A 27,219-nucleotide genomic window follows, 5' to 3' on the forward strand; every position below is an offset into this window, starting at 1 on the left:
CTCACATGCTACCATACCCTTGTCTGTACATTATGCCTTGAATCTATTATCACACGCCCAGAAATCTGCTCCTTTTACTCTCTGTTCTGAACGCACTAGACGACCAGTTCTAATAGCCTTTAGCCATACCCTTATCCTACTCCTTCTCTGTTCCTCTGGTGATGTAGAGGTTAACCCAGGCCCTGCAGCCCCCAGCACCACTCCCCTTCCCCATGCGCTCTCATTTGTTGACCTCTGTAACATAAAAGCCTTGATTTCATGCATGTTAACATTAGAAGCCTCCTCCCTATGTTTGTTTTATTCACTGCTTTAGCATACTCCGCCAACCCTGATGTCCTAGCAGTGTCTGAATCCTGGCTTAGGAAGGCCACCAAAAATCCAGAAATTTCCATCCAACGACAACATTTTCCGACAAGATAGAACTTGTCGGCAATCTACTGCAGAGATAGCCTGCAGAGTTCTGTCATAATATCCAGGTCTGTGCCCAAACAATTCGAGCTTCTACTATTAAAAATCCACCTTTCCAGAAACAAGTCTCTCACCATTGCCGCTTGTTCAAATCAAATCAAATCAAATTTTATTTGTCACACACATGGTTAGCAGATGTTAATGCGAGTGTAGCGAAATGCTTGTGCTTCTAGTTCTGACAATGCAGTAATAACCAACAAGTAATCTAACTAACAATTCCAAAACTACTGTCTTATACACAGTGTAAGGGGATAAAGAATATGTACATAAGGATATATGAATGAGTGATGGTACAGAGCAGCATAGGCAAGATACAGTAGATGGTATCGAGTACAGTATATACATATGAGATGAGTATGTAAACAAAGTGGCATAGTTAAAGTGGCTAGTGATACATGTATTACATAAGGATGCAGTCGATGATATAGAGTACAGTATATACGTATGCATATGAGATGAATAATGTAGGGTAAGTAACATTATATAAGGTAGCATTGTTTAAAGTGGCTAGTGATATATTTACATAATTTCCCATCAATTCCCATTATTAAAGTGGCTGGAGTTGAGTCAGTGTCAGTGTGTTGGCAGCAGCCACTCAATGTTAGTGGTGGCTGTTTAACAGTCTGATGGCCTTGAGATAGAAGGTGTTTTTCAGTCTCTCGGTCCCAGCTTTGATGCACCTGTACTGACCTCGCCTTCTGGATGATAGCGGGGTGAACAGGCAGTGGCTCGGGTGGTTGATGTCCTTGATGATCTTTATGGCCTTCCTGTAACATCGGGTGGTGTAGGTGTCCTGGAGGGCAGGTAGTTTGCCCCCGGTGATGCGTTGTGCAGACCTCACTACCCTCTGGAGAGCCTTACGGTTGTGGGCGGAGCAGTTGCCGTTCCAGGCGGTGATACAGCCCGCCAGGATGCTCTCGATTGTGCATCTGTAGAAGTTTGTGAGTGCTTTTGGTGACAAGCCAAATTTTTCAGCCTCCTGAGGTTGAAGAGCGCTGCTGCGCCTTCTTCACGATGCTGTCTGTGTGAGTGGACCAATTCAGTTTGTCTGTGATGTGTATGCCGAGGAACTTAAAACTTGCTACCCTCTCCACTACTGTTCCATCGATGTGGATAGGGGTGTGTTCCCTCTGCTGTTTCCTGAAGTCCACAATCATCTCCTTAGTTTTGTTGACGTTGAGTGTGAGGTTATTTTCCTGACACCACACTCCGAGGGCCCTCACCTCCTCCCTGTAGGCCGTCTCGTCGTTGTTGGTAATCAAGCCACTGTTGTGTCGTCCGCAAACTTGATGATTGAGTTGGAGGCGTGCGTGGCCACGCAGTCGTGGGTGAACAGGGAGTACAGGAGAGGGCTCAGAACGCACCCTTGTGGGGCCCCAGTGTTGAGGATCAGCGGGGTGGAGATGTTGCATACCCTCACCACCTGGGGGCGGCCCGTCAGGAAGTCCAGTACCCAGTTGCACAGGGCGGGGTCGGAAACCCAGGGTCTCGAGCTTGATGACGAGCTTGGAGGGTACTATGGTGTTGAATGCCGAGCTGTAGTCGATGAACAGCATTCTCACATAGGTATTCCTCTTGTCCAGATGGGTTAGGGCAGTGTGCAGTGTGGTTGAGATTGCATCGTCTGTGGACCTATTTGGGCGGTAAGCAAATTGGAGTGGGTCTAGGGTGTCAGGTAGGGTGGAGGTGATATGGTCCTTGACTAGTCTCTCAAAGCACTTCATGATGACGGAAGTGAGTGCTACGGGCGGTAGTCGTTTAGCTCAGTTACCTTAGCTTTCTTGGGAACAGGAACAATGGTGGCCCTCTTGAAGCATGTGGGAACAGCAGACTGGTATAGGGATTGATTGAATATGTCCGTAAACACACCGGCCAGCTGGTCTGCGCATGCTCTGAGGGCGCGGCTGGGGATGCCGTCTGGGCCCGCAGCCTTGCGAGGGTTAACACGTTTAAATGTCTTACTCACCTCGGCTGCAGTGAAGGAGAGTCCGCATGTTTTCGTTGCAGGCCGTGTCAGTGGCACTGTATTGTCCTCAAAGCGGGCAAAAAAGTTATTTAGTCTGCCTGGGAGCAAGACATCCTGGTCCGTGACTGGGCTGGATTTCTTCTTGTAGTCCGTGATTGACTGTAGACCCTGCCACATGCCTCTTGTGTCTGAGCCGTTGAATTGAGATTCCAGTTTGTCTCTGTACTGACGCTTAGCTTGTTTGATAGCCTTGCGGAGGGAATAGCTGCACTGTTTGTATTCGGTCCTGTTACCAGTCACCTTGCCCTGATTAAAAGCAGTGGTTCGCGCTTTCAGTTTCACGCGAATGCTGCCATCAATCCACGGTTTCTGGTTAGGGAATGTTTTAATCGTTGCTATGGGAACGACATCTTCAACGCACGTTCTAATGAACTCGCACACCGAATCAGCGTATTCGTCAATGTTGTTATCTGACGCAATACGAAACATCTCCCAGTCCACGTGATGGAAGCAGTCTTGGAGTGTGGAGTCAGCTTGGTCGGACCAGCGTTGGACAGACCTCAGCGTGGGAGCCTCTTGTTTTAGTTTCTGTCTGTAGGCAGGGATCAACAAAATGGAGTCGTGGTCAGCTTTTCCGAAAGGAGGGCGGGGCAGGGCCTTATATGCGTCGCGGAAGTTAGAGTAACAATGATCCAAGGTTTTTCCACCCCTGGTTGCGCAATCGATATGCTGATAAAATTTAGGGAGTCTTGTTTTCAGATTAGCCTTGTTAAAATCCCCAGCTACAATGAATGCAGCCTCCGGATAAATGGATTCCAGTTTGCAAAGAGTCAAATAAAGTTTGTTCAGAGCCATCGATGTGTCTGCTTGGGGGGGGATATATACGGCTGTGATTATAATCAAAGAGAATTCTCTTGGTAGATAATGCGGTCTACATTTGATTGTGAGGAATTCTAAATCAGGTGAACAGAAGGATTTGAGTTCCTGTATGTTTCTATCATCACACCATGTCTCGTTAGCCATAAGGCGTACGCCCCCGCCCCTCTTCTTACCAGAAAGATGTTTGTTTCTGTCGGCGCGATGCGTGGAGAAACCCGCTGGCTGCACCGCCTCCGATAGCGTCTCTCCAGTGAGCCATGTTTCCGTGAAGCAAAGAACGTTACAGTCTCTGATGTCCCTCTGGAATGCTACCCTTGCTCGGATTTCATCAACCTTGTTGTCAAGAGACTGAACACTGGCGAGAAGAATGCTAGGGAGTGGTGCACGATGTGCCCGTCTCCGGAGTCTGACCAGAAGACCGCCTCGTTTCCCTCTTTTTCGGAGTCGTTTTTTTGGGTCGCTGCATGGGAACCATTCCGTTGTCCTGTTTGAAAGGCAGAACACAGGATCCGCGTCGCGAAAAACATATTATTGGTCGTACTGATGGTGAGTTGACGCTGATCTTATATTCAGTAGTTCTTCTCGACTGTATGTAATGAAACCTAAGATGACCTGGGGTACTCATGTAAGAAATAACACGTAAAAAAACAAAACACTGCATAGTTTCCTAGGAATGCGAAGCGAGGCGGCCATCTCTGTCGGCGCCAGAAGTTATAGACCCCCCTCAGCCCACAGCTGTGCCCTGGACACCATATGTGAATTGATTGCCCCCATCTATTTTCAGAGCTCGTACTGTTAGGTGACCTAAACTGGGACATGCTTAACACTCCAGCCATCCTACAATCTAAGCTAGATCCCCTCAAGATCACATAAATTATCAGGGAACCTACCAGGTACAACCCTAAATCCGTAACCATGGGCACCCTCTTAGATATCTAGCCTCAGAGTTTGTTCTGTTAGGTGACCTAAACTGGGATATGCTTAACACCCCGCCAGTCCTACAATCTAAGCTAGATGCCCTCAATCTCACACAAATCATCAAGGAACCCACCAGGTACAACCCTAACTCTGTAAACAAGGGCACCCTCATAGACGTCATCCTGACCAACTGGCCCTCCAAATACACCTCCGCTGTCTTCAACCAGGATCTCAGCGATCACTGCCTCATTGCCTGTATCCGCTACGGAGCCGCAGTCAAACGACCACCCCTCATCACGGTCAAACGCTCCCTAAAACACTTCTGTGAGCAGGCCTTTCTAATCGACCTGGCCCGGGTATCCTGGAAGGACATTGACCTCATCCCGTCAGTCGAGGATGCCTGGTCATTCTTTAAAAGTAACTTCCTTACCATTTTAGATAAGCATGCTCCGTTCAAAAATGCAGAACTAAGAACAGATACAGTCCTTGGTTCACCCCAGACCTGACTGCCCTCGACCAGCACAAAAACATCCTGTGGCGGACTGCAATAGCATCGAATAGTCCCCGGGATATGCAACTGTTCAGGGAAGTCCGGAACCAATACACGCAGTCAGTCAGGAAAGCTAAGGCCAGCTTCTTCAGGCAGAAGTTTGCATCCTGTAGCTCCAACTCCAAAAAGTTCTGGGACACTGTGAAGTCCATGGAGAACAAGAGCACCTCCTCCCAGCTGCCCACTGCACTGAGGCTAGGTAACACGGTCACCACCGATAAATCCATGATTATCGAAAACTTCAATAAGCATTTCTCAACGGCTGGCCATGCCTTCCGCCTGGCTACTCCAACCTCGGCCAACAGCTCTGCCCCCGGCAGCTCCTCGCCCAAGCCTCTCCAGGTTCTCCTTTACCCAAATCCAGATAGCAGATGTTCTGAAAGAGCTGCAAAACCTGGACCCGTACAAATCAGCTGGGCTTGACAATCTGGACCCCCTATTTCTGAAACTTTCCGCCGCCATTGTCGCAACCCCTATTACCAGCCTGTTCAACCTCTCTTTCATATCGTCTGAGATCCCCAAGGATTGGAAAGCTGCCGCAGTCATCCCCCTCTTCAAAGGGGGAGACACCCTGGACCCAAACTGTTACAGACCTATATCCATCCTGCCCTGCCTATCTAAGGTCTTCGAAAGCCAAGTCAACAAACAGGTCACTGACCATCTCGAATCCCACCGTACCTTCTCCGCTGTGCAATCTGGTTTCCGAGCCGGTCACGGGTGCACCTCAGCAACACTCAAGGTACTAAACGATATCATAACCGCCATCGATAAAAGACAGTACTGTGCAGCCGTCTTCATTGACCTTGCCAAGGCTTTCGACTCTGTCAATCACCATATTCTTATCGGCAGACTCAGTAGCCTCGGTTTTTCGGATGACTGCCTTGCCTGGTTCACCAATTACTTTGCAGACAGAGTTCAGTGTGTCAAATCGGAGGGCATGCTGTCCGGTCCTCTGGCAGTCTCTATGGGGGTGCCACAGGGTTCAATTCTCGGGCCGACTCTTTTCTCTGTATATATCAATGACGTTGCTCTTGCTGCGGGCGATTCCCTGATCCACCTCTACGCAGACGACACCATTCTATATACTTTCGGCCCGTCATTGGACACTGTGCTATCTAACCTCCAAACAAGCTTCAATGCCATACAACACTCCTTCCGTGGCCTCCAACTGCTCTTAAACGCTAGTAAAACCAAATGCATGCTTTTCAACCGATCGCTGCCTGCACCCGCATGCCCGACTAGCATCACCACCCTGGATGGTTCCGACCTTGAATATGTGGACATCTATAAGTACCTAGGTGTCTGGCTAGACTGCAAACTCTCCTTCCAGACTCATATCAAACATCTCCAATCGAAAATCAAATCAAGAGTCGGCTTTCTATTCCGCAACAAAGCCTCCTTCACTCACGCCGCCAAGCTTACCCTAGTAAAACTGACTATCCTTCCGATCCTCGACTTCGGCGATGTCATCTACAAAATGGCTTCCAACACTCTACTCAGCAAACTGGATGCAGTCTATCACAGTGCCATCCGTTTTGTCACTAAAGCACCTTATACCACCCACCACTGCGACCTGTATGCTCTGGTCGGCTGGCCCTCGTTACATATTCGTCGCCAGACCCACTGGCTCCAGGTCATCTACAAGTCCATGCTAGGTAAAGCTCCGCCTTATCTCAGTTCACTGGTCACGATGGCAACACCCACCCGTAGCACGCGCTCCAGCAGGTGTATCTCACTGATCATCCCTAAAGCCAACACCTCATTTGGCCGCCTTTCGTTCCAGTACTCTGCTGCCTGTGACTGGAACGAATTGCAAAAATCGCTGAAGTTGGAGACTTTTATCTCCCTCACCAACTTCAAACATCAGCTATCTGAGCAGCTAACCGATCGCTGCTGCTGTACATAGTCTATTGGTAAATAGCCCACCCATTTTCACCTACCTCATCCCCATACTGTTTTTATTTATTTACTTGCTCTTTTGCACACCAATATCTCTACCTGTACATGACCATCTGATCATTTATCATTCCAGTGTTAATCTGCAAAATTGTAATTATTCGCCTACCTCCTCATGCCTTTTGCACACATTGTATATAGACTCCCCCCTTTGTTTTCTACTGTGTTATTGACTTGTTAATTGTTTATTCCATGTGTAACTCTGTGTTGTCTGCTCACACTGCTATGCTTTATCTTGGCCAGGTCGCAGTTGCAAATGAGAACTTGTTCTCAACTGGCCTACCTGGTTAAATAAAGGTGAAATAAAAAAAAAAAAAAAAAAAAAAAAATATCATCCTGACCAACTTGCCCTCTAAATACACCTTTGCTGTCTGCAACCAGGATCTCAGCAATCACTCCCTCATTGCCTGCGTCCTTAATGGATCTGAGGTCAAACGACCACCCCTCAATATCAAACGCTCCCTAAAACACTTCAGCGAGCAATCCTTTCTAATCGACCTGGCCCAGGTATACTGGAAGGATATTGACCTCATCCCACCAGTAGAGGATGCCTGGTTGCTCTTTAAAAAGTGCTTAAATAAGCATGCCCCATTCACAAAATGTAGAACTAAGAACAGATATAAACCTTGGTTCACCCCCAACTTGACTGCCCTTGACGAGCACAAAAACATCCTGTGGCGTTCCTCATTAGAATCGAATAGCCCCCGCGATATGCAACTTTTCAGGGAAGTCAGGAACCAACATACACAGTCAGATAGGAAAGCTAAGGCTAGCTTTTTCAAACAGAAATATGCATCCTGTAGCACTAATTCTAAAAAGTTTTGGAACACTAAAGTCCATGGAGAATAAGAGCACCATCTCCCAGCTGCCCACTGCACTGAGGCTAGGAAACACTGTCACCACCGATAAATCCACAATAATCGATCATTTCAAGAAGCATTTTTCTACAGTTGGCCATGCTTTCCACCTGGCTACCCCGACCTCGGCTAATAGCTCTGCACCCCCTGCAGAAACTTGCCCAAGCCCCCCTCCTGCTTCTCCTTCCCCCAAATCCAGACAGTTGATGTTCTGAAAGAGCTGTAAAATCTAGATCCTACAAATGAGCTGGGCTAGATCATCTGGACCCTATCTTTCTAAAAATTATCCTCCAAAATTGTTGCAACCCCAATTACCTTCCTGTTCAACCTCTTTCGTATTTTCTGAGATCCCCAAAGATTGGAAAGCTGCCGCGGTCATCCCCCTCTTCAAAGGGGGAGACACTCTAGACCAAAACTGGTATAGACCTATATCCATCCTGCCCTGCTTTTCTAAAATCTTCGAGAGCCAAGTAAACAAACAGATCACCGACCATTTAGAATCCCACCGTCTCTACTACGCAATCTGGTTTCCGAGCTGGTCATGGGTGCACCTCAGTCACGCTCAAGGTCCTAAACGATATCATAATCACCATCGATAAAAGACAGTACTGTGCAGCCACCTTCATCGACCTGGCCAAGGCTTTCTACTATGTCAATCATCACATTCTTGTCGGCAGACCCAACAGCCTTGGACTCTCAAATGACTGCCTTTCCTGGTTCACCAACTACTTCTCAGTGTGGTTCAGTGTGTCAAATTGGAAGGCCTGATGTCCGAACCTCTGGCAGTCTGTATGGGGGTGCCACAGGGTTCAATTCTCGGGACCAGTATTTTCTCTCTATATATCAATGATGTCGCTTTTGCTGCTGGTGATTCTCTGATCCACCTCTATGCATTCTATAAACATCTGGCCCTTCTTTGGACACTTAACAAACCTCCAAACAAGCTTCAATGCTATACAACACTCCTTCCGTGGCCTCCAACTGCTTTTAAATGCAAGTACAACTAAATGCATGCTCTTCTACCGATTGCTGCCCGCACCGGCCCGCCCGACTAGCATCACTACTCTGGACAGTTCTGACTTAAAATATGTGGACAACTACAAATACCTAGGTGTCTGGTTAGACTAAACTCACTTTCCAGATTCACATTAAGCATTTCCAATCCTAAATTAAATCTAGAATCGGCTTCCTATTTCGCTACAAAGCATCCTTCACTCATTCCAAACATACCCTCGTAAAATTGACTATCCTACCGATCCTTGACGTCGGCGATGTCATTTACAAAATAGCCCCCAAGTGGAATTTGCGGTTTGCCTTCAAAATAAGTGTCATTGAGTGATGCAAATGAATACAAGTAGTAGAATTATGCCATGCTTTTATTTTGAAGGCTAACCGCAAAGTCCATTATTGTGGCTAATCCTTATTGTGGCTAGCTTCACATAGATGGGTCCGACCACCATTAATCAAGTAACTGTCTTATAAATTAAGGTTATTTTAGATGACACCTAGCTATATAGTTAGCTCGCTAACTGTAGCTACTGAATCAGATTGTCGTATTATTTGACACGTCAAATAGTGTATCTTTTAAAAACCCAAACAGCGTTCCATAGAAATCCTGGTTGAGAATGAAATGACTGAACAACGAAACAGCACAGCAAGTAAGTGAAAGAAACAGGTTTTTGATTATGATTTACTGGTAATGGGGACATACGTAAATGCCAACAAAATAACTTTTTGGTCAGTGTGTGTGTGTGTGTGTGTGTAACCTTTAACTAGGCAAGTCAGTTATTTACAATGACAGCCTGGATGACGCTGGGCAAGTTGTGCGCCATCCTATGGGACTCCCAATCATGGCCAAATGTGATACAGCCTGGATTTGAACCAGGGACTGTAGTGACGCCTTTTGCACTGAGATGCAGTGCCTTAGACCGCTGCGTCTATGTGTGTTAACTATTTAACTGTACAAATTGTAATAAAATCGGTATCGTTTTTTTTTTGGCAAGGAAAATAATGGATATTGGTATCGGCCAAAAATGTCATATCAGTGCATCACTAGTCTCAACCCCACCCTGTACAATTGGGTCCTGGACTTCCTGACGGGCCGGCCCCAGGTGGTGAAGGTAGGAAACAACATTTCTACTTCGCTGATCCTCAACACTGGGGCCCAACAAGGGTGCATGCTCAGCCCCCTCCTGTACTCCCTGTTCACTTCTGACTGCGTGGCCTTGCACGCCTCCAACTCAAATCATCAAGTTTGCAGACGCAACAGTAGTAGGCTTGATTACCAACAACAACGAGACAGGCTACAGGGAGGAGGTGAGGGCGGGAAAACAACCTCGCACTCAACATCAACAAAACAAAAGGAAATGATCATGGACTTAAGGAAACAGCAGAGGGAGCACCCCCCTGTCCACAGACAGGACAGCAGTGGAGAAGGTGGAAATGGTCCACCCACACAGACAGTGTGGTGAAGAAGGCGCAACAGCGCCTCTTCAACCTCAGGAGGCTGAAGAAGTTTGGCTTATCACCCCAAATCCTCAAACTTTTACAGATACACAATTGAGAGCATCCTGTTGGGCTGTATCACCACCTGGTACGGCAACTGCACCGCCCACAACCGCAAGGCTCTCCAGAGGGTGGTGCGGTATACACAACACATCACTGGGGGCAAACTACCTGCCCTCCAGGACACTTACAGCACCCAATGTCACAGGAAAGCCAAAAAGATCTTCAAGAACAACAACCACCCGAGCCACTGCCTGTTCACCCCATTACCATCCAGAAGGCGAGGTCAGTACTGGTGAATCAAAGCTGGGACCGAGAGACTGAAAAACATCTCAAGGCCATCAGTCTGTTAAACAGCCATCATTAACACAGAGAGGCTGCTGCCTACATACAGACTTGAAATCATTGGCCACTTTAATAAATGGATCACTAGTCACTTTAAAAATGTTTACATATCTTGCATTACTTATCTCATGTATATACTGTATTTTATACCATCTATTGCATCTTGCCTATGCCGCTCTGTCATTGCTCATCCATATATTTGTATATATTCTTGATTGTGCTTCTAGTTCCGACAGTGCAGCAATATCTAACTTGTAGTCTAACAATTCCACAGCAAGCATTTCACTACACTCGCAATAACATCTGCTAACCATGTGTATGTGACCAATAACATTTGATTTGTTATAATTATCTACAGTGCCTTCGGAAAATATTCAGATCCCTTGACTTTCCATATTTTGTTAGGTTATAGCCTTTTTCTAAAATGGATGATTCCCCCCAATCTACATACAATACCACATAATAACCAAGCAAAAACAGGTTTAGAAATGTTTGCAAATGTATTAAAAATCTGAAATATGTAAATGTAATACGTATTCAGACCCTTTCTTTACTCAGTACTTTGTTGTAGCACATTTGGCGGCGATTACAGCATAGAGTCTCCTTGGGTATGACACTACAAGCTTGGCACACCTGTATTTGGGGAGTTTCTCCCAATCTTCTCTGCAGATCCTCTCAAGCTCTGTCAGGTTGGATGGGGAGCGTTGCTGCACAGCTATTTTCAGGTCTCCAGAGTAGAGGTCGACCGATTATAATTTTTCAACGCCGATACCGAATATTGGAGAACCAAAAACAGCCGATACCGATTAATCGGACAATTTTATTTATTTATAATAATGACAATTACAACAATACTGAATGAACACTTAACTTAATATAATACATCAATAAAATCAATTTAGCCTCAAATAAATAATGAAACATGTTTAATTTGGTTTAAATAATGCAAAAACAAAGTGTTGGAGAAGGAAGTAAAAGTGCAATATGTGCCATGTAAGAAAGCTAACGTTTAAGTTCCTTGCTCATATGAAAGCTGGTGAATCCTTTTAACATGAATCTTCAATATTCCCAGGTAAGACGTTTTAGGTTGTAGTTATTATAGGACTATTTCTCTCTATACCATTTGTATTTCATTAACCTTTGACTATTGGATGTTCTTATAGTCACTTTAGTATTGCCAGTGTAACAGTATAGCTTCCGTCCCTCTCCTCGCTCCTATCTGGGCTCGAACCAGGTAGGACCGCTCGAACGACAACAGCCACCCTCGAAGCAGCGGTACCCATCGCTCCACAAAAGCCGCGGCCCTTGCAGAGCAAGGGAAATAACCACTCCAAGTCTCAGAGCGAGTGACGTTTGAAACACTATTAGCGCGCACCCCGCTAACTAGCTAGCCATTTCACATCGGTTACACCAGCCTAATCTCGGGAGTTGATAGGCTTGAAGTCATAAACAGGGCTGTGCTTGCCAAGATCTGCTGGCAAAACGCACGAAAGTGCTGTTTGAATGAATGGTGCCTACCACCGCTCAGTCAGACTGCTCTATCAAATCATAGACTTAGTTATAACATAACACACAGAAATACGAGCCTTCGGTCATTAATATCGTCGAATCCGGAAACTATCATCTCGAAAACAAGACATTTATTCTTTCAGTGAAATACGGAACCGTTCCGTATTTTATGTAACGGTTGGAATCCATAAGTCTAAATATTCCTGTTACATTGCACAATCTTCAATTTTATGTCCTAATTACGTAAAATTCTGGCAAATTAGGTGGCCCAAACTGTTGCATATACACTGACTCTGGGTGCAATGAACGCATGAGAAGTGACACAATTTCACCTGGTTAATATTGCCTGCTAACCTGGATTTCTTTGAGCTAAATATGCAGGTTTTAAAATATATACTTCTGTGTATTGATTTTAAGAAAGGCATTGATGTTTATGGTTAGGTACACATTGGAGCAACGATACGCACCGCATTGATTATATGCAACGCAGGACACGCTAGATAAACTAGTAATATCATCAACCATGTGTAGTTAACTAGTGATTATGATTGATTGATTGTTTTTTAAGATAAGTTTAATGCTAGCTAGCAACTTACCTTGGCTTACTGCATTCGCGTAACAGGCAGGCTCCTCGTGGAGTTCAATGAGAGGCAGGTGGTTGGAGCGTTGGACTAGTTAACTGTAAGGTTGCAAGATTGAATCCCCCCAAGCTGACAAGGTAAACATCTGTCGTTCTGCCCCTGAACGAGGCAGTTAACCCACTGTTCCTAGGCCGTCATTGAAAATAAGAATGTGTTCTTAATAACTGACTTGCCTAGGTAAATAAAGATTTGTAAAAAATATATATATATATATATATATACAGTATATCATTTTTTTAATCGGCCAAATCGGTGTCCAGAAATACCGATTTCCAATTGTTGTGAAAACCTGAAATCGGCCCCAACTAATCGGCCATTCTGATTAATCGGTCGACCTCTACTCCAGAGATGTTCGATCGGGTTCAAGTCCGGGATTTGGCTAGGCCATTCAAGGATATTGAAACTTGTCCCGAAGCCAGTCCTGCATCGTCTTGGCTGTGGTTGTTGTCCGGTTGGAAGGTGAACCTTCGGCCTCAGTCTCAGGTTCTGAACGCTCTGGAGCAGGTTATCAAGTCTCTCTCTGTACTTTGCTCCATTCATCTTTCCCTGATCCTTACTAGTCTCCCTTTCCCTGTCGCTGAAAAACATCCCCACAGCATGATGCTGCCACTACCATGCTTCACCATAGGGATGGTGCCAGGTTTCCTCCAGACGCGACGCTTGGCCTTCAGGCCAAAGAGTTCAATCTTGGTTTCATCAGACCAGAGAATCTTGTTTTTCATGAACTGGGAGTCTCTAGGTGGCTTTTGGCAAGCTCAAAGCGGGCTGTCATGTGCCTTTTACTGAGGAGTGGCTTCCGACTGGCCACGGTACCATAAAGGCCTGATTGGTGGAGTGCTGCAGAGAGGTTTGTCCTTCTGGAAGATTCTCTACAGAGGAACTCTGGAGCTCCTTCAGAGTGACCATCGGGTTCTTGGTCACCTCCCTGACCAAGGCCCTTCTACCCCGATTGCTCAGTTTGGCCAGTCAGATGGTTCCATATAAGAAGGATGGAGCCCACTGTTTTCATGGGGACCTTCAATGCTGCAGACTCATCAACAGGATGTACAAATAACTTGGCTGGCTATTGGGCAGGACTGTTTTCTCCTGCCAAGCCAATGCAATGGAGTGAAACGCGATCAGGTGCCCACTTTAGTACCTGAAAACGATTTGCTGTCTAGCAAGTTCACCAATTCAGGATAAAAAATTTAAAAAACTGTCTGGTTCTTCACAATTGAGACATTGCTGAATCTACGACTAGTTAGTTTAGGGTGTTCATCTCGAAAACAGCCGATATAAACGGGATGAGATCGCTGGCAGTCGTGGCCAGCGTGTTAGCTAGCTAGCTTAGCAACGAACTCTTAAACACCAGTTACTCAACATTTGAATTCACAATTCAAATGAAAGTAATTTGTTGAACATGTAAACATAATTTTGTGAATAAATAAACGTTACACTTACATTTCCAAATGATTTATTATTCTTCTGGAAAGTGTTCCCAAGCAGGGATTTCTGTCGGTCATTAATTCACATTTTTTCCCCGGTGCGCCGCAAGGTGTTATGGGATAGCCTCCTACATGGGATTGGGACATGCCAATTTTGACACCCTACATCGAAAATCTTCCTCAAAAGGCAGCAAGCATCCTTATTATCGCCAGTTGATGTCTCGTTGAACCATACATTCACGCTAAATTCACCCACACAGCTGATCTTAATTGCAACCATTATTGGGCACCTCTACTGCTCCATAAAAGGTGCTTGTAACCACAGTCTTTCAAGATATGTTTGCCCTCTGGTTGGTATTGTCATTGCAACAACTAAGTCCTTTTTGAACAGAGTAAGGCTGATTGATTTATTTGACAAGCATTCCGTACAATATAAATAAAGTATTTCCTCGTTTAAATCTACTGTTGCAATTTACCCTACACTTTGTATGACTGGAACCTAATGTTGGTGTAGCCTACTGACTTATTTGATTAGTTTCCTATAATGTTATCCAAAAGTGTCTGGTATGGACATTTCTAATCAAGATGGGGAGTAAAACAACCCTTGACTGTCCATATTTGAAATGTGTAACTACATCAAGTCAATCGGGGTATTGAGTTACTTTTGAGTTAATCCGTAAACTTAGGATACACTCGACCAGGGGTCTCCAACCCTGTTCATGGAGAGCTACCCACCTGTAGGTTTTCGCTCCAACCCCAGTTGTAACTAACCTGGTTCAGTTTATCAACCAGCTAATTATTAGAATCAGGTTGGAGTGAAAACCTACAGGACAGTAGCTCTCCAGGAACAAGGTTGGTGAGTCCTGCACTAGACACTTGTATGTCGTAGCTCAGTGGAGACCAATATACATGTTGTGTTATTAAGCTATATAAAACAATGGTTGTTGATGTGTATGGCTGCATTTTAGATCCATTTTTGTACATTTGAATGTTGCAGTAATAGGACCGAGGCCTAGTGTTTGCACAAGCGAGAGAGAACATTCTGTTCTGTTATAATCTCCACCCGGCACAGCCAGAAGAGGACTGGCCACCCCACATAGCCTGGTCCCTCTCTAGGTTTCTTCCTAGGTTTTGGCCTTTCTAGTTAGTTTTTCCTAGCCACCATGCTTCTACACCTGCATTGCTTGCTGTTTGGGGTTTTAGGCTGGGTTTCTGTACAGCACTTTGAGATATCAGCCAATGTACGAATGGCTATATAAATACATTTGATTTGATTTGAGAACATCATTTTGATAGCAAGCCCTGATCCAATGACTCCACTGCACCCGCATGCAGAGAAAGATAACTGCTCATTTTCAGCCAGCTCACAAGGCTCATTTTAATTTCCTGATGCTAACATATGTAATTGTTTTAAGATGGTCATATCATGGATAATTTAGCTATTTGATTTAGAATTTTATCTCTATTCCGTTTCTTAACATAATGCAGCCACCATGCTTGAAGATTTGTGTTGGATTTGCCCCCAAAAGTTAAACTTTGTATTCACGACGTAAAGGTAATTTCTTTGCCAAATATTTAGCAATTTTACTTTAGTGCCTTATTGCAAACAAGATGCATGTTTTGGATTTTTTACAATTCTGTACAGGCTTGCTTCTTTTTACTCTTTAATTTACAGTGCCTTCGGAAAGTATTCAGACCCCTTGACTTTTTCCAAATTTGGTTAGGTTACAGCCTTATTCTAAAATATATTACATTGTTTTTTTCCTCATCTACACAATACCCCACAATGACAAAGTAAACAGGTTTAGATATTTTGGGGTCTGAATACTTATGTTAATACATTTGCAAAGATTTCTAAAAACCTGTTTTTCGCTTAGTCATTATGGGGTAGTGTGTGTAGATTGCTGAGGATTTTAAAAATATTTTAAAATCCATTTTAGAATAAGGCTAAATGTAGAAAAATTCAAGGGGTCTGAACACTTTCCGAAGGCACTGTAGGTTAGCATTGTAGAGTAACTACAATGTTGTTGATCCATCCTCAGTGTTCTCCTATCACAGTCATTTAACTCTGTAACTGTTTTAAAGTTACCACTGGCCTCATGGTGAAATTCCTGATCGGTTCCTTCCTCCCTGTATGTTTGTAATGACTGGGTGTATTGATACACCATCCAAAGTGTAATTAATAACATCACCATGCTCAAAGGGATATTCAATTATTTTTATTTTTCCCACCTACCAATAGGTGCTCTTCTTTGTGAGGCATTGGAAAACCTCCCTGGTCTTTGTGGTTGAATTTGTGTTTAAAATGTACTGCTCGACTGAGGGACCTTATAGATTTTTGAATGTGTAGGGTACAGAGATGAGGTAGTCATAAAAAAAATCATGTTAAACACTATTATTGCACACAGAGTGAGTCCCATGACACTTATTATGTGACTTGTTCAGCAAATGTTTACTCCTGAACTTATTTAGGCTTGTCATTACAAAGGGGATGAATACTTATTGACTCAAGACATTTCAGCTTTTCATTTATTAATTAGAACATTTTTAAAAACATAATTCCACTTTGACATTATTGAGTATTGTCTGTAGGCCAGTGACACAATTCAGGCTGTAACATAACAAAATGTTGAACAAGTCAAGGGGTATGAATACTTTCTGAAGTCTCTGTATTTAACCCCAAAAGAACGGTTGTTTTTTCTTTGTATTATCTTTTACCAGATCTATTGTGTTATATTCTCCTACATTCCTTTCACAATTCCACAAACTTCAAAGTGTTTCCTTTGAAACGGTACCAAGAATATGCGTATCCTTGCCGCAGGGCCTGAGTTACAGGCAGTAAGATTTGGGTATGTCATTTTAGGCGAAAATTGGGGAAAAAAGGGGCGGATCCTTAAGATGGCAGATCTGTATATGAATTTGCATTTGGCTCACAACACTTGTTTGATTTGATAAGTTAATGAAGCTATTATAGAGTAGAGAAGACATCACCACATACAGTACATGTCTATTTGGATGTGGATTCTAAAAGCACACCGGTATCATTACACATATTGGCACTGGCCACTACAATATTTTGGTAATATGAGAGACCCCAGGGACTCAGGTTTACATCAATAGCTAATGGCAAACATTGACTACAAGCCAGTGTATTACTGTGCGTGTATGAACAGTGTGTACTGCATGTGTATTCAATCCATATGTTTGTGCACCAAATATTTGGGCTCGGTTGGGTGATGGTTGCGATAGTTCTCTCATGGCTGAGATTTATTCCCATGCTAATGATGGAAAGCTTACAAGCTCAGAGCTAAAAGGCTAGTGATGTTTCTACAGACTCTGTGCGTGCATGTGTGCCTGCGCGCGGTCTGTCACGCTCCGTTCCTCCCCCCTCTCTCTCCCCCTGCATGTCAACCTAGGTTAAACACAGCCTCCTTTCCTCTCTGCCTCTCATTCTCACTCACCACTCATATTCTTGTGTGCACTCAGATCACTGCACTAGAGACACATTACACTAGCTGAACCATCGCTGGCCTGCATATTTATCTATGGCAAATTTAATCCATTCTCCATTTTGGGAAATTATTCTCTCAACCCACATATCTGAGATGGTGTTGGTGTCACCATTGCTAAGGATAATATCAATATTGTGGCATACTGGAAGTGTTATAAGCAATCATCTGTAGTAGTCGTGTTATTCTATAAATGATTTAAATACCAGTATGTATTGTTTTTCAGATCGCTGCTAAGCTTCCGTTTTAGACCTGGGAATTGCCAGTGACTTCACGAATACAATATCATGATACTTAAGTGCCGATACAATATGTATTGCTATTCTCACGATTTTATATGTATTGTGATTCAATATTGTGATTTTATTGCTATTTGATGTTCCAAACATATTGCTCTCTATACTGTATGTCTCTATACTGTAAGTCTGCTGCAGAGAGATGAGAGCATGAGAAAATGTTTGATCAGTCATGGCAATAAAAGTACTGGAAACATGGCTCACTATTTAAAAAGTAGATTGAGAACAGGTTATAGGATGGAAAAAAGTTTTGCCGCAAGTATAGTCGACTAGCGTTAGCCAACTCTAGCAAAAATTAACATTTATCGATACTTGGAGTCAAAGTATAGATATAATATCCCCTTAGAAAAAATAATTTATTGCGGCAAGTTTGTTGAAAATTAAATTGTCACGTTCTGACCTTTATTTTGTTGTTATTTAGTATGGTCAGGGCATGAGTTGGGGTGGGCAGTCTGTTTGTTTTTCTATGATTTTGGGATTTCTATTTATTTTACTAGGCAAGTCAGTTAAGAACAAATTCTTATTTTCAATGACAGCCTGTTCAGGGGCAGAACAACAGATTTGTTCCTTGTCAGCTCAGGGGTTTGAACTTGCAACCTTCCGGTTACTAGTCCAACGCTCTAACCACTAGGCTACCCTGCCGCCCTATGTTTCGGGCTAGTATGGCTCTCAATCAGAGGCAGGTGTCATTAGTTGTCTCTGATTGAGAATCATACTTAGGTAGCCTGGGTTTCACTGTTTGTTTGTGGGTGATTGTCTATGTTAGTTGCTTGTGTCAGCACAGTTCTTATGATAGCTTCACGGTCGTTTATTGTTTTTGTACAGTTTACTTTGTGTTTTTCATCATCTATTAAATTATGCATTCACACCACGCTGCGCTTTGGTCCGCTTCTTACGACGATCGTGACATAAATAGTGTGCAAAACAATGTTACCAGAAGTTTGCAAATGTTTGCCACTAGTGGTGAATCTGCGGCAAACTTTTGGCAACAATAAAATGTATTTCCACTAATGGCAAACAGTTGAAGAGGCGACTCCGGGATGCTGGCCTTCTAGGCAGAGTTCCTCTGTCCAGTGTCTGTTCTTTTGCCCATCTTAATCTTTTCTTTTTATTGGCCAGTCTGAGATATGGCTTTTTCTCTGCAACTCTGCCTAGAAGGCTAGCATCCCAGTCGCCTCTTCACTGTTGACGTTGAGACTGTTTTTTTTCGGGTACTATTTAAAGAAGCTGCCATTTGAGGACTGCGTCTGTTTCTCAAACTAGACACTCTAATGTACTTGTTCTCTTGCTCAGTTGTGCACTGGGGCCTCCCACTCCTCTTTCTACTCTGGTTTGAGACAGTTTGCACTATTCTGTGAAGGGAGTAGTACACAGCGTTGTATGAGATCTTCAGTTTCTTGCCAATTTCTTGCATGGAATAGCTTTCATTTCTCAGAACAAGAATAGACTGACAAGTTTCAGAAGAAAGTCTTTGTTTCTGGCCATTTTGAGCCTGTAATCGAACACACAAATGCTGATGCTCCAGATACTCAAATTGTCTAAAGAAGGACAGTTTTATTGCTTCCTTAATCAGCACAACTGTTTTCAGCTGTGCTAACATAATTGCAAAAGGGTTTTCTAATAATCAATTAGCCTTTTAAAATTATAAACTTGGATTAGCTAACACAACGTGCCATTGGAACACAGTCATGGTTGCGGATTATGGGCCTCTGTATGCCTATGTAGATATTCCATAAAAGAATAGCCGTTTCCAGCTACAATAGTAATTTACAACATTAACCATGCCTACACTGTATTTCTGATCAATTTGATGTTATTTTAATGGACCAACAATGTGCTCTTCTTTCAAAAACAAGGACATTTCTAAGAGATCCCAAACCTTTGAACGATAGTGTGTGCGTGTGTGTGTGTGTGTGTGTGTGTGTGTGCGTGCAATTCACCAGCTAAGTAAAGATGCACATCTGCTTCTAATCCTGTCCTCGGTTGAAATGGACCTCATCTGTGTGTGTGATAGTTAGTTACACTATGTTTAGCTCTCTGGGTTGAGGGAGGGAGTGAGCCATACACTCCTCCTTGATTGTCCCTTTCATGGGCCTCAGGCCCTCAGCTCAGTGGTCTTTAGGGGTTGCCAGGCACAGGCCATTAGGATTTTACTGACAGACTACGAGAGGGCTTTGTGTCCTAGTGATAAAATATCAGTTAACATTTACTGTAAAACAGGCCAGGGCAGACTTTATAGGTACAGTGCGAATATAGAGTTTTTTTCTGGGTCGAACAGCACAAATAAAGCAATGGCTTGTCTCCTTTTCCAGGTCGATGAGAAGTGCAACTTTATTGGATTTTGTTGCTTGCAGGCTAAATTTGAAGACAATTATGTGGAAGGGGAAGTGCAGTGAATGCGTGAGATTTGATCCCCTCTTTTTGGAATCAGCCTAACCACGCAACCCTTTCTGCCCCACTGGCTCATTGAGCACAAGACTGAGGGCCATGGGTGGCAGGAAGTCTCATCACGGGGAGTCAAGGACTTACAGCGACTTTCAAAATGAATGCAAGGGGGGAGCAAACAAGATATGGGAATTCAACAGAATGCATAGGATTAGAATATATTACATTTAAGTTATGTAACTTAGTTTTAAGTTATGTAAGTGTGTGTGCCTGTGCGTGCCCGTGTGTTGTGTGTGTGGTTGGTGTAATGCTCAGCTCAGTGATGGCCAGTGAGTGAAAGTGGTGTGCCAATGTACCCGACAGCAGTGCAGGGTTGTTCGTGACAGAGGCTGAGAACCGTAAAGTTTACATGCTTTCAATTAACATTGACATTTTAGTAATTTAAGGGACCCTAATCCAGAGCGATTTACAATTAAGAGATGAAGAGATGTGCTGTCGGCCAAATTAGGTTGTCAGGCTCACCAAATGGGATAGAGGGGCCTTTATGTTGATTTTCTCAGAACCTCAGCACCGTAACTGACCCTCCACTCACCCTCATGCCCTGTAGCAGGGAGGGATGGAACTGACCAGAACAAGTGATAGAATTACCATAACGCCCCAGTTCTCTGTGAATGTGCGTGCCCATCAGTGCATGTTTTAGCTCGATACCAACCACACTGTTATGTGGGTTTACTGGGTTGTTCTTTTTTTGTTGCATTCCTTCTACAAGGAAATATTCCTACTATATAATTGAATAAATAATAGCATCAAGTTGTGTGTGTGAGTGTTGTTTAACGGGGGGGAGAGAGATATCACAGCTGCAAGTGGGATGTGCTCTCAAAGATGTCCTCCAGTAAAACACTGTTGGTGTGCTTGATTCTGAAAAGAGAGATTTTTTTTGCGGGGTTGTATAATAGCTGGTAACGTGAGTGTACACGTCTTCATCGTCATCTGTCTCTAACCGCATCTGTTTCTGATGTGCGTGCACATGGCTGTGTGTGTGGGTGGCCTATTGAATAATTCACAATGGTGACATTGCTGTAGTGCCTCTAAAACCGTTTGCCATGTGAACTTTGAGACTAACAGGTAGGTGGTAGTGGGGGCAACCAAAAACACTGCGCTATCCCAAATAGCAGTGAGAGAGACTGGCTATATATATATATATAGATATAGATATAGATATACATATAGATATAGATATACATATACATATAGATATAGATATACATATAGATATAGATATACATATACATATAGATATAGATATACATATAGATATAGATATACATATAGATATAGATATACATATAGATAGATGGAGTGCTGTTTCAATGGTTATTTTTTGTGGGAGTCAGGCAGGATTGGGGTTGGGATGGGTAATGTGGATGGCTAGTGATGATGAATGAGCAAACACTTGTGTTTTTGTTTATCCAGCCTCTCCTCTGCCCTGAACCCCACAGGACCTGGCTGCCATGACACACACAGCTGTGGAGAGCCTGGAGTGCATGTGATGTTCCTGGTTATAGTAGCTAGTCCTCCATGGGGAAACCCTCCCTGGGTGGAGAGAACCTGTTCTGCTACTGGGAGGGATAGGATGAGAGAAACAGGATCTGCCTTATTAGAGGGTGGCCATGGGGACACCGTCCATGGGTAGAGAGGTGCTACTGGCATGGGGTTAGGGACAGACACGATGTGCCTGGTTATAGCAGCCACGGGGAGGCCCTCCCTGGGTGGAGAGAGCCTACGTTCGTGGGAGAGATGGTGGACAGACTGTGCATGGTAGTAGTGGCTGGCCATGGGGAATGTGTTGGACAGGTTGTGCCTGGTTAGGCCATGGGGATCTATGGGGGATACCCTCACCCGCCCTGAGGAGGAAGGGAGGCTCTTTCTGTAGCCACACTCGCCCCACCATGAGTCATGCAGCTCACGTGCGAACACTCTTTGTGCAAAGTGATCCACACGCCTTATTTCCCAAGAAGTCTACCTATTGATTTGGGACCAGACCCTTTCCTCTTATTAAAATGTCACTATCGTTTTAGTAACCCACCTTTGAGACAAGCAGGCCTTATTGACTTGGGTTCTAGGGACCAACACTAACTGCCTCACTTTTTCATTGGTGACATACCTTCAGCAACGCATATTTAACACATATTTAATGTACAGTATTTGGATTGGTCTTTGCAGTTAGTAAGTGGAACTGTAAGTGTGTGTCATATTTTTTGGGAATACGTGTGTTTACTGTGCTCCAGGGGGGCGTTCTCGGAGGTGGTGCTAGCGGAGGAGAAGGGGACCCAGAGGCTGGTGGCCATCAAGTGTATCCCCAAGAAGGCTCTGCAGGGAAAGGAGAACAACATCGAGAATGAGATTGCTGTGCTGCACAGGTCAGTAACATAGAGAATTAACGCAACAAAACACAGCCCACTACACCACACCACACCACCACACAACCCGATATCCTTAATGCTAGAATCCGCAGTTGAAACAATAACAAAGTGGCCACCCCGCCTCTGTTTTGGTAAAATGCTAAACGATGGGCCTGAAGAAATGTAATCATTCTCAAATGCATAAACATAGCTATGGGTGCAAGGACTGACCATCCATGATATCAACATTATAGTTTAAACCATGTTTTGAGGCGATACGATGTTTGTTTACATTTACATTGTTTCAAACATGAGTAATACCAACTTCTATTTTGGGTTCTGGTGGAAGTGACAGTTGAACTAAGCTCATGAGGCATTTCTAAGTTATAGCCTATTCTTCAAGAATCAATGGCTACATATCAATAATTCATACGTCCAAAAATGGGTGTAGCAACTGCAGATTCCAGCTTTAATAATGAATACCAGGTCGTTTCCCCATCATCAGTCATGAAAATATTTTAATACTCATTTACGTGCAGGTTCAGGAAAGAGGCTGAAGGTGGCAGGTAGCCTAGCGGTCGGGCCAGTAACCGAGAGGTTGCTGGTTCAAATCCCCGAGCAGACTAGGTCTAACATCTGTTGCTATGCCCTTGAGCAATGCACTCAACCCTAATTGCCCCTGTAAGTCGCTCTGGATAAGAGCATCTGGTAATTTACTCAAATGTAAAATTGAAATTATAGACTGGGTGGTTTCAGCCCTGAATGCTGATTGGCTGACAGCCGTGGCATACCACGGGTATGATGAAACATTTATTTTTACTGCTCTAATTATGTCGGTAATCAGATAATAATAGCAATAAAGCAAATAGCAACTCCGCGTTGCATTGTGCATAAGAACAGCCCTTAGCCGTGCTATATTGGCCATATACCACAACCTCTTGGGCCTTATTGCTTAAATAACACACAGGATCTGTCACTGTAAAGAATTGACAGCATGGTATCTATCTATTGGCTCATGGTAATGTACGGCAGACAAACTGATGTTAAGCAGTGAATGCCAGTGGAGAAGGGGGACTGGCTGGATGCATGATACAATATGTTTTATATATGTGTCCTGTCAGTAGAAACACCAGGATTGTGCACCGGAAATGTCAGGAGTAAAGAATATAAACCTATTTTTAGTGTCCTTGTTGCTAGGGCAACAGCACATACAGAGGCGGGGGGAGATGATGTGCGCGCACGTGTGTGTGCGTGTGTGTGAGTTCCCTGCAGCAGTGCGAGGGAGAAATAGAATTGAGGGGAGGGAGAGAGACATCCTCATAGACATACACATTGACATCCTCTCTCCTCCATCCTCTCTCTTTTCTTTACAGCAACAACACACAGTGTCACATATCGCCTACATGCATGCTTAAAGTATAACAACAGAGCAATGTCCTGCCTCAGCCTTGGATGTCTCATTGTTGGCTTGTGTATTACCAGTGATGTTCCTGCCAGTGTATTTCCCTCAGTCACTATAGAACTCCCCCTAACTGGCTCGCTTCTCTCTCGTCAGTGGTGCTGCATGGAGACATGGACACTGGTGTGTTCAGCCAACGACAGGAGCTGTCTCCAATATATATCCATATATTCTGAATAGAGATGATGAAACACTCATCTGTCAGAGACTACTGGTCGTTTTGGTGTGAGAAGAAAACAACCGACCCCACGATATTACAAGTTCTGTATTTATGGGATGAGGCTTTGTGTATGGTACTCCTACACACTCTTAAACAGAGCAATGGTGCCACCTGGTGATCACATGACAGTATTGAGAGTGAGACACCTTGCAGCATAGTACTGTACACTGAGTAATCCAAAATGTAATGAACACATTCCTAATAATTGAGTTGAACGTTTTCCCTCAATAACAGCCTCAATTCATTGGGCGTGGACTCTACAAGGTGTCAAACGTTCCACAGAGATGCTGGCCCATGTTGACTCCAATGCTTCCCACAGTTGTCAAGTTGGCTAGATGAGCTTTGGGCAGTGGACCATTCTTGACACACACAGGAAACTGTTGAGTGTGAAAAACCCAGCAGCGGTTGCAGTTATTGACACAAACCGGCACCTGGCACGTTCAAAGGCACTGAAATATTTTGTCTAGCCATTCACCCTCTGAAATGGCACATACACAGTCTATGACTCAAGTCTTAAAACTCCTTCTTTAACCTGTCTCCTCCCCTTCCTCTACACTGATTTGAAGTGGATTTAACAAGCGACATCAATAAGGGATCATGGCTTTCACCTGGATTCAGTCGATGTCAGTCTATGTCATGGAAAGAGCAGGTGTTCTTAATGTTTTGTGCACTCAGTGTATATTGTCATAATAATATCCCTGTCTTTCTGTCTTCTTTGTGTCTTTCTTTCTTTTTCAGAATCAAGCACACCAACATTGTTTCACTGGAGGATATATTTGAGAGCACATCCCACTTGTACCTGGTCATGCAGCTGTGAGTCGGCTCTTTCTTTTCTCTCTCTCTCTCTCTCTCTCTCTCTCTCTCTCTCTCTCTCTCTCTCTCTCTCTCTCTCTCTCTCTCTCTTTATCTCTGCCACCCCTCTCCCCCCTTCTTATTCAGTGTTCTGGTAGAAATACTGTCATGAAATAAGAAATAAGTCATGAATCCGGGACAGATTGCTGGACTCGTGTGGGGTAAGAGTTGAAGACGTTTTTCCTTTCTTCAAATATTGTGTTTGGTAGAAGCAAAACAGTGAGCGGACATTCCCTCCTTCTGTATGTATAGGACCTTCTTTTTGTCCTGCACCTGTAAGTAAGTATTATACGTAAGTAGCATTGGCTAGTGCGTGCCGGGAACTGCTTATAGGAGGAGTAAGGGCCTATCCCCTTTCTGTAGCATGAGGCAGCTTGATGTACAAGTACACCAACTGGACAGGACACTAGTCTTATCACAGGGCCTTACTGCCAATCTAAGTCCTTGATGTTGTGTGCCAATCAGGGAAGCATCGGGTCCCATTTTTAGTATCATGGATGTGTGTCTCTGTCAGGGTGTCGGGAGGGGAGCTGTTTGACCGCATCGTAGAGAAGGGTTTCTACACGGAGAGAGACGCCAGCCAACTCATCCACCAGATTCTGGACGCTGTCAAATACCTCCATGACATGGGCATCGTACACAGGGACCTGAAGGTATGGCAACTCTACACTCACACACACTCACACATGCACACACGTGCCTACACACACTCACAAATGCACAAACACACACACACTCACAAATGCACGCAAACCGGGGTTGGCGTCAAACCCATTTAAATTCCAGTGAATTCAGAAATTCTAAATGTTACTCATTGAAAAGCATTGAATAGATTTGGAATTTCGGTGTACTTCCTGAATTGTCTGGAACTGAAAGATAATTGACCCTAACGCCCATACACATACATACACACACCTCCACGACATGGACATACCATACATGGCCATCCTACACATGGTCATCCTACACAGGGTCATCCTACACAGGGTCATCCTACACAGGGTCATCCTACACAGGGTCATCCTACACATGGTCATCCTTCACAGGGTCATCCTTCACAGGGTCATCCTTCACAGGGTCATCCTTCACAGGGTCGTCCTTCACAGGGTCATCCTACTGGTCTTACACAGGGTCATCCTTCACAGGGTCATCCTTCACAGGGTCGTCCCTACACAGGGTCTCCTACACAGGGTCATCCTACACATGGTCGTCCTACACATGGTCGTCCCTACACATGGTCGTCCTACACATGGTCGTCCTACACATGGTCATCCTACACATGGTCATCCTACACATGGTCATCCTACACAGGGTCATCCTACACAGGGTCATCCTACACAGGGTCGTCCTACACATGGTCGTCCTACACATGGTCGTCCTACACATGGTCGTCCTACACATGGTCGTCCTACACAGGGTCATCCTACACAGGGTCATCCTACACAGGGTCATCCTACACAGGGTCATCCTACACAGGGTCATCCTACATAGGGCCGGTCTGCTTGTTTCCCTCCTTGGAGAGTCAGTTGATGAGATCTTGTACTGTTGTGAAATGGTCATGATTCCTGTAGAATCTAATGCTGTCCATTAGATTAGTACTCAAAAATAACAACCACTCCAATTACCCGTTGTCTTGCATTGCCACACATCCATGTCTCGTGTTCACCAATGTGAGAAAGCTGGAAATCTAGGTTAATTTACTCCTCTCCTGCCAAATTATAATTTTCATATTTAAATATTTTACATGGATACAGCTGTTGGTGCAATGTTGCCAAGCAATCACCATTTGACCATTTGAACATGGGAATGCAACAGATCCTCCCTCAGGTTTAGGCATGCTGCCACATCCCAGGCTGGAAGAAGAGGTGTCAATGTACTCCCTCAACAACTTTTCTTGCCAATTATTTCTTACCGGAATCATTGTTTCTGTAAGAAAAGCTTCAAAGCTCCAGTTGTAATCTTTTCACTTTTTATCATAACGTCATACCCTAATTTTCTCTCTCACTCTATCTCTCTTTCCCTTCTCTCTTTCTCTCTCACTCTCTCTCTTTCCTTTCTCTCTTTCTCTCTCGCTCTCT

At 44.1% G+C, this 27,219-nt stretch overlaps 1 protein-coding gene across 1 annotated transcript in view; it reads left to right on the forward strand.

Annotated features, from left to right (window-relative positions):
• Window positions 1–27,219, forward strand: part of camk1a (calcium/calmodulin-dependent protein kinase Ia) — a 64,100-nt gene that overhangs the window by 24,590 nt on the left and 12,291 nt on the right. Inside the window, exons 3-5 of the mRNA XM_042299143.1 lie at window positions 22,497–22,628; window positions 25,028–25,102; window positions 25,656–25,794. Of these exons, the coding sequence (XP_042155077.1) occupies window positions 22,497–22,628; window positions 25,028–25,102; window positions 25,656–25,794 (346 nt within the window). The remainder of the gene's footprint in view (window positions 1–22,496; window positions 22,629–25,027; window positions 25,103–25,655; window positions 25,795–27,219) is intronic.

This window comes from Oncorhynchus tshawytscha, linkage group LG02 (genome assembly GCF_018296145.1).
Source record: "Oncorhynchus tshawytscha isolate Ot180627B linkage group LG02, Otsh_v2.0, whole genome shotgun sequence".
Taxonomy (NCBI): domain Eukaryota; kingdom Metazoa; phylum Chordata; class Actinopteri; order Salmoniformes; family Salmonidae; genus Oncorhynchus; species Oncorhynchus tshawytscha.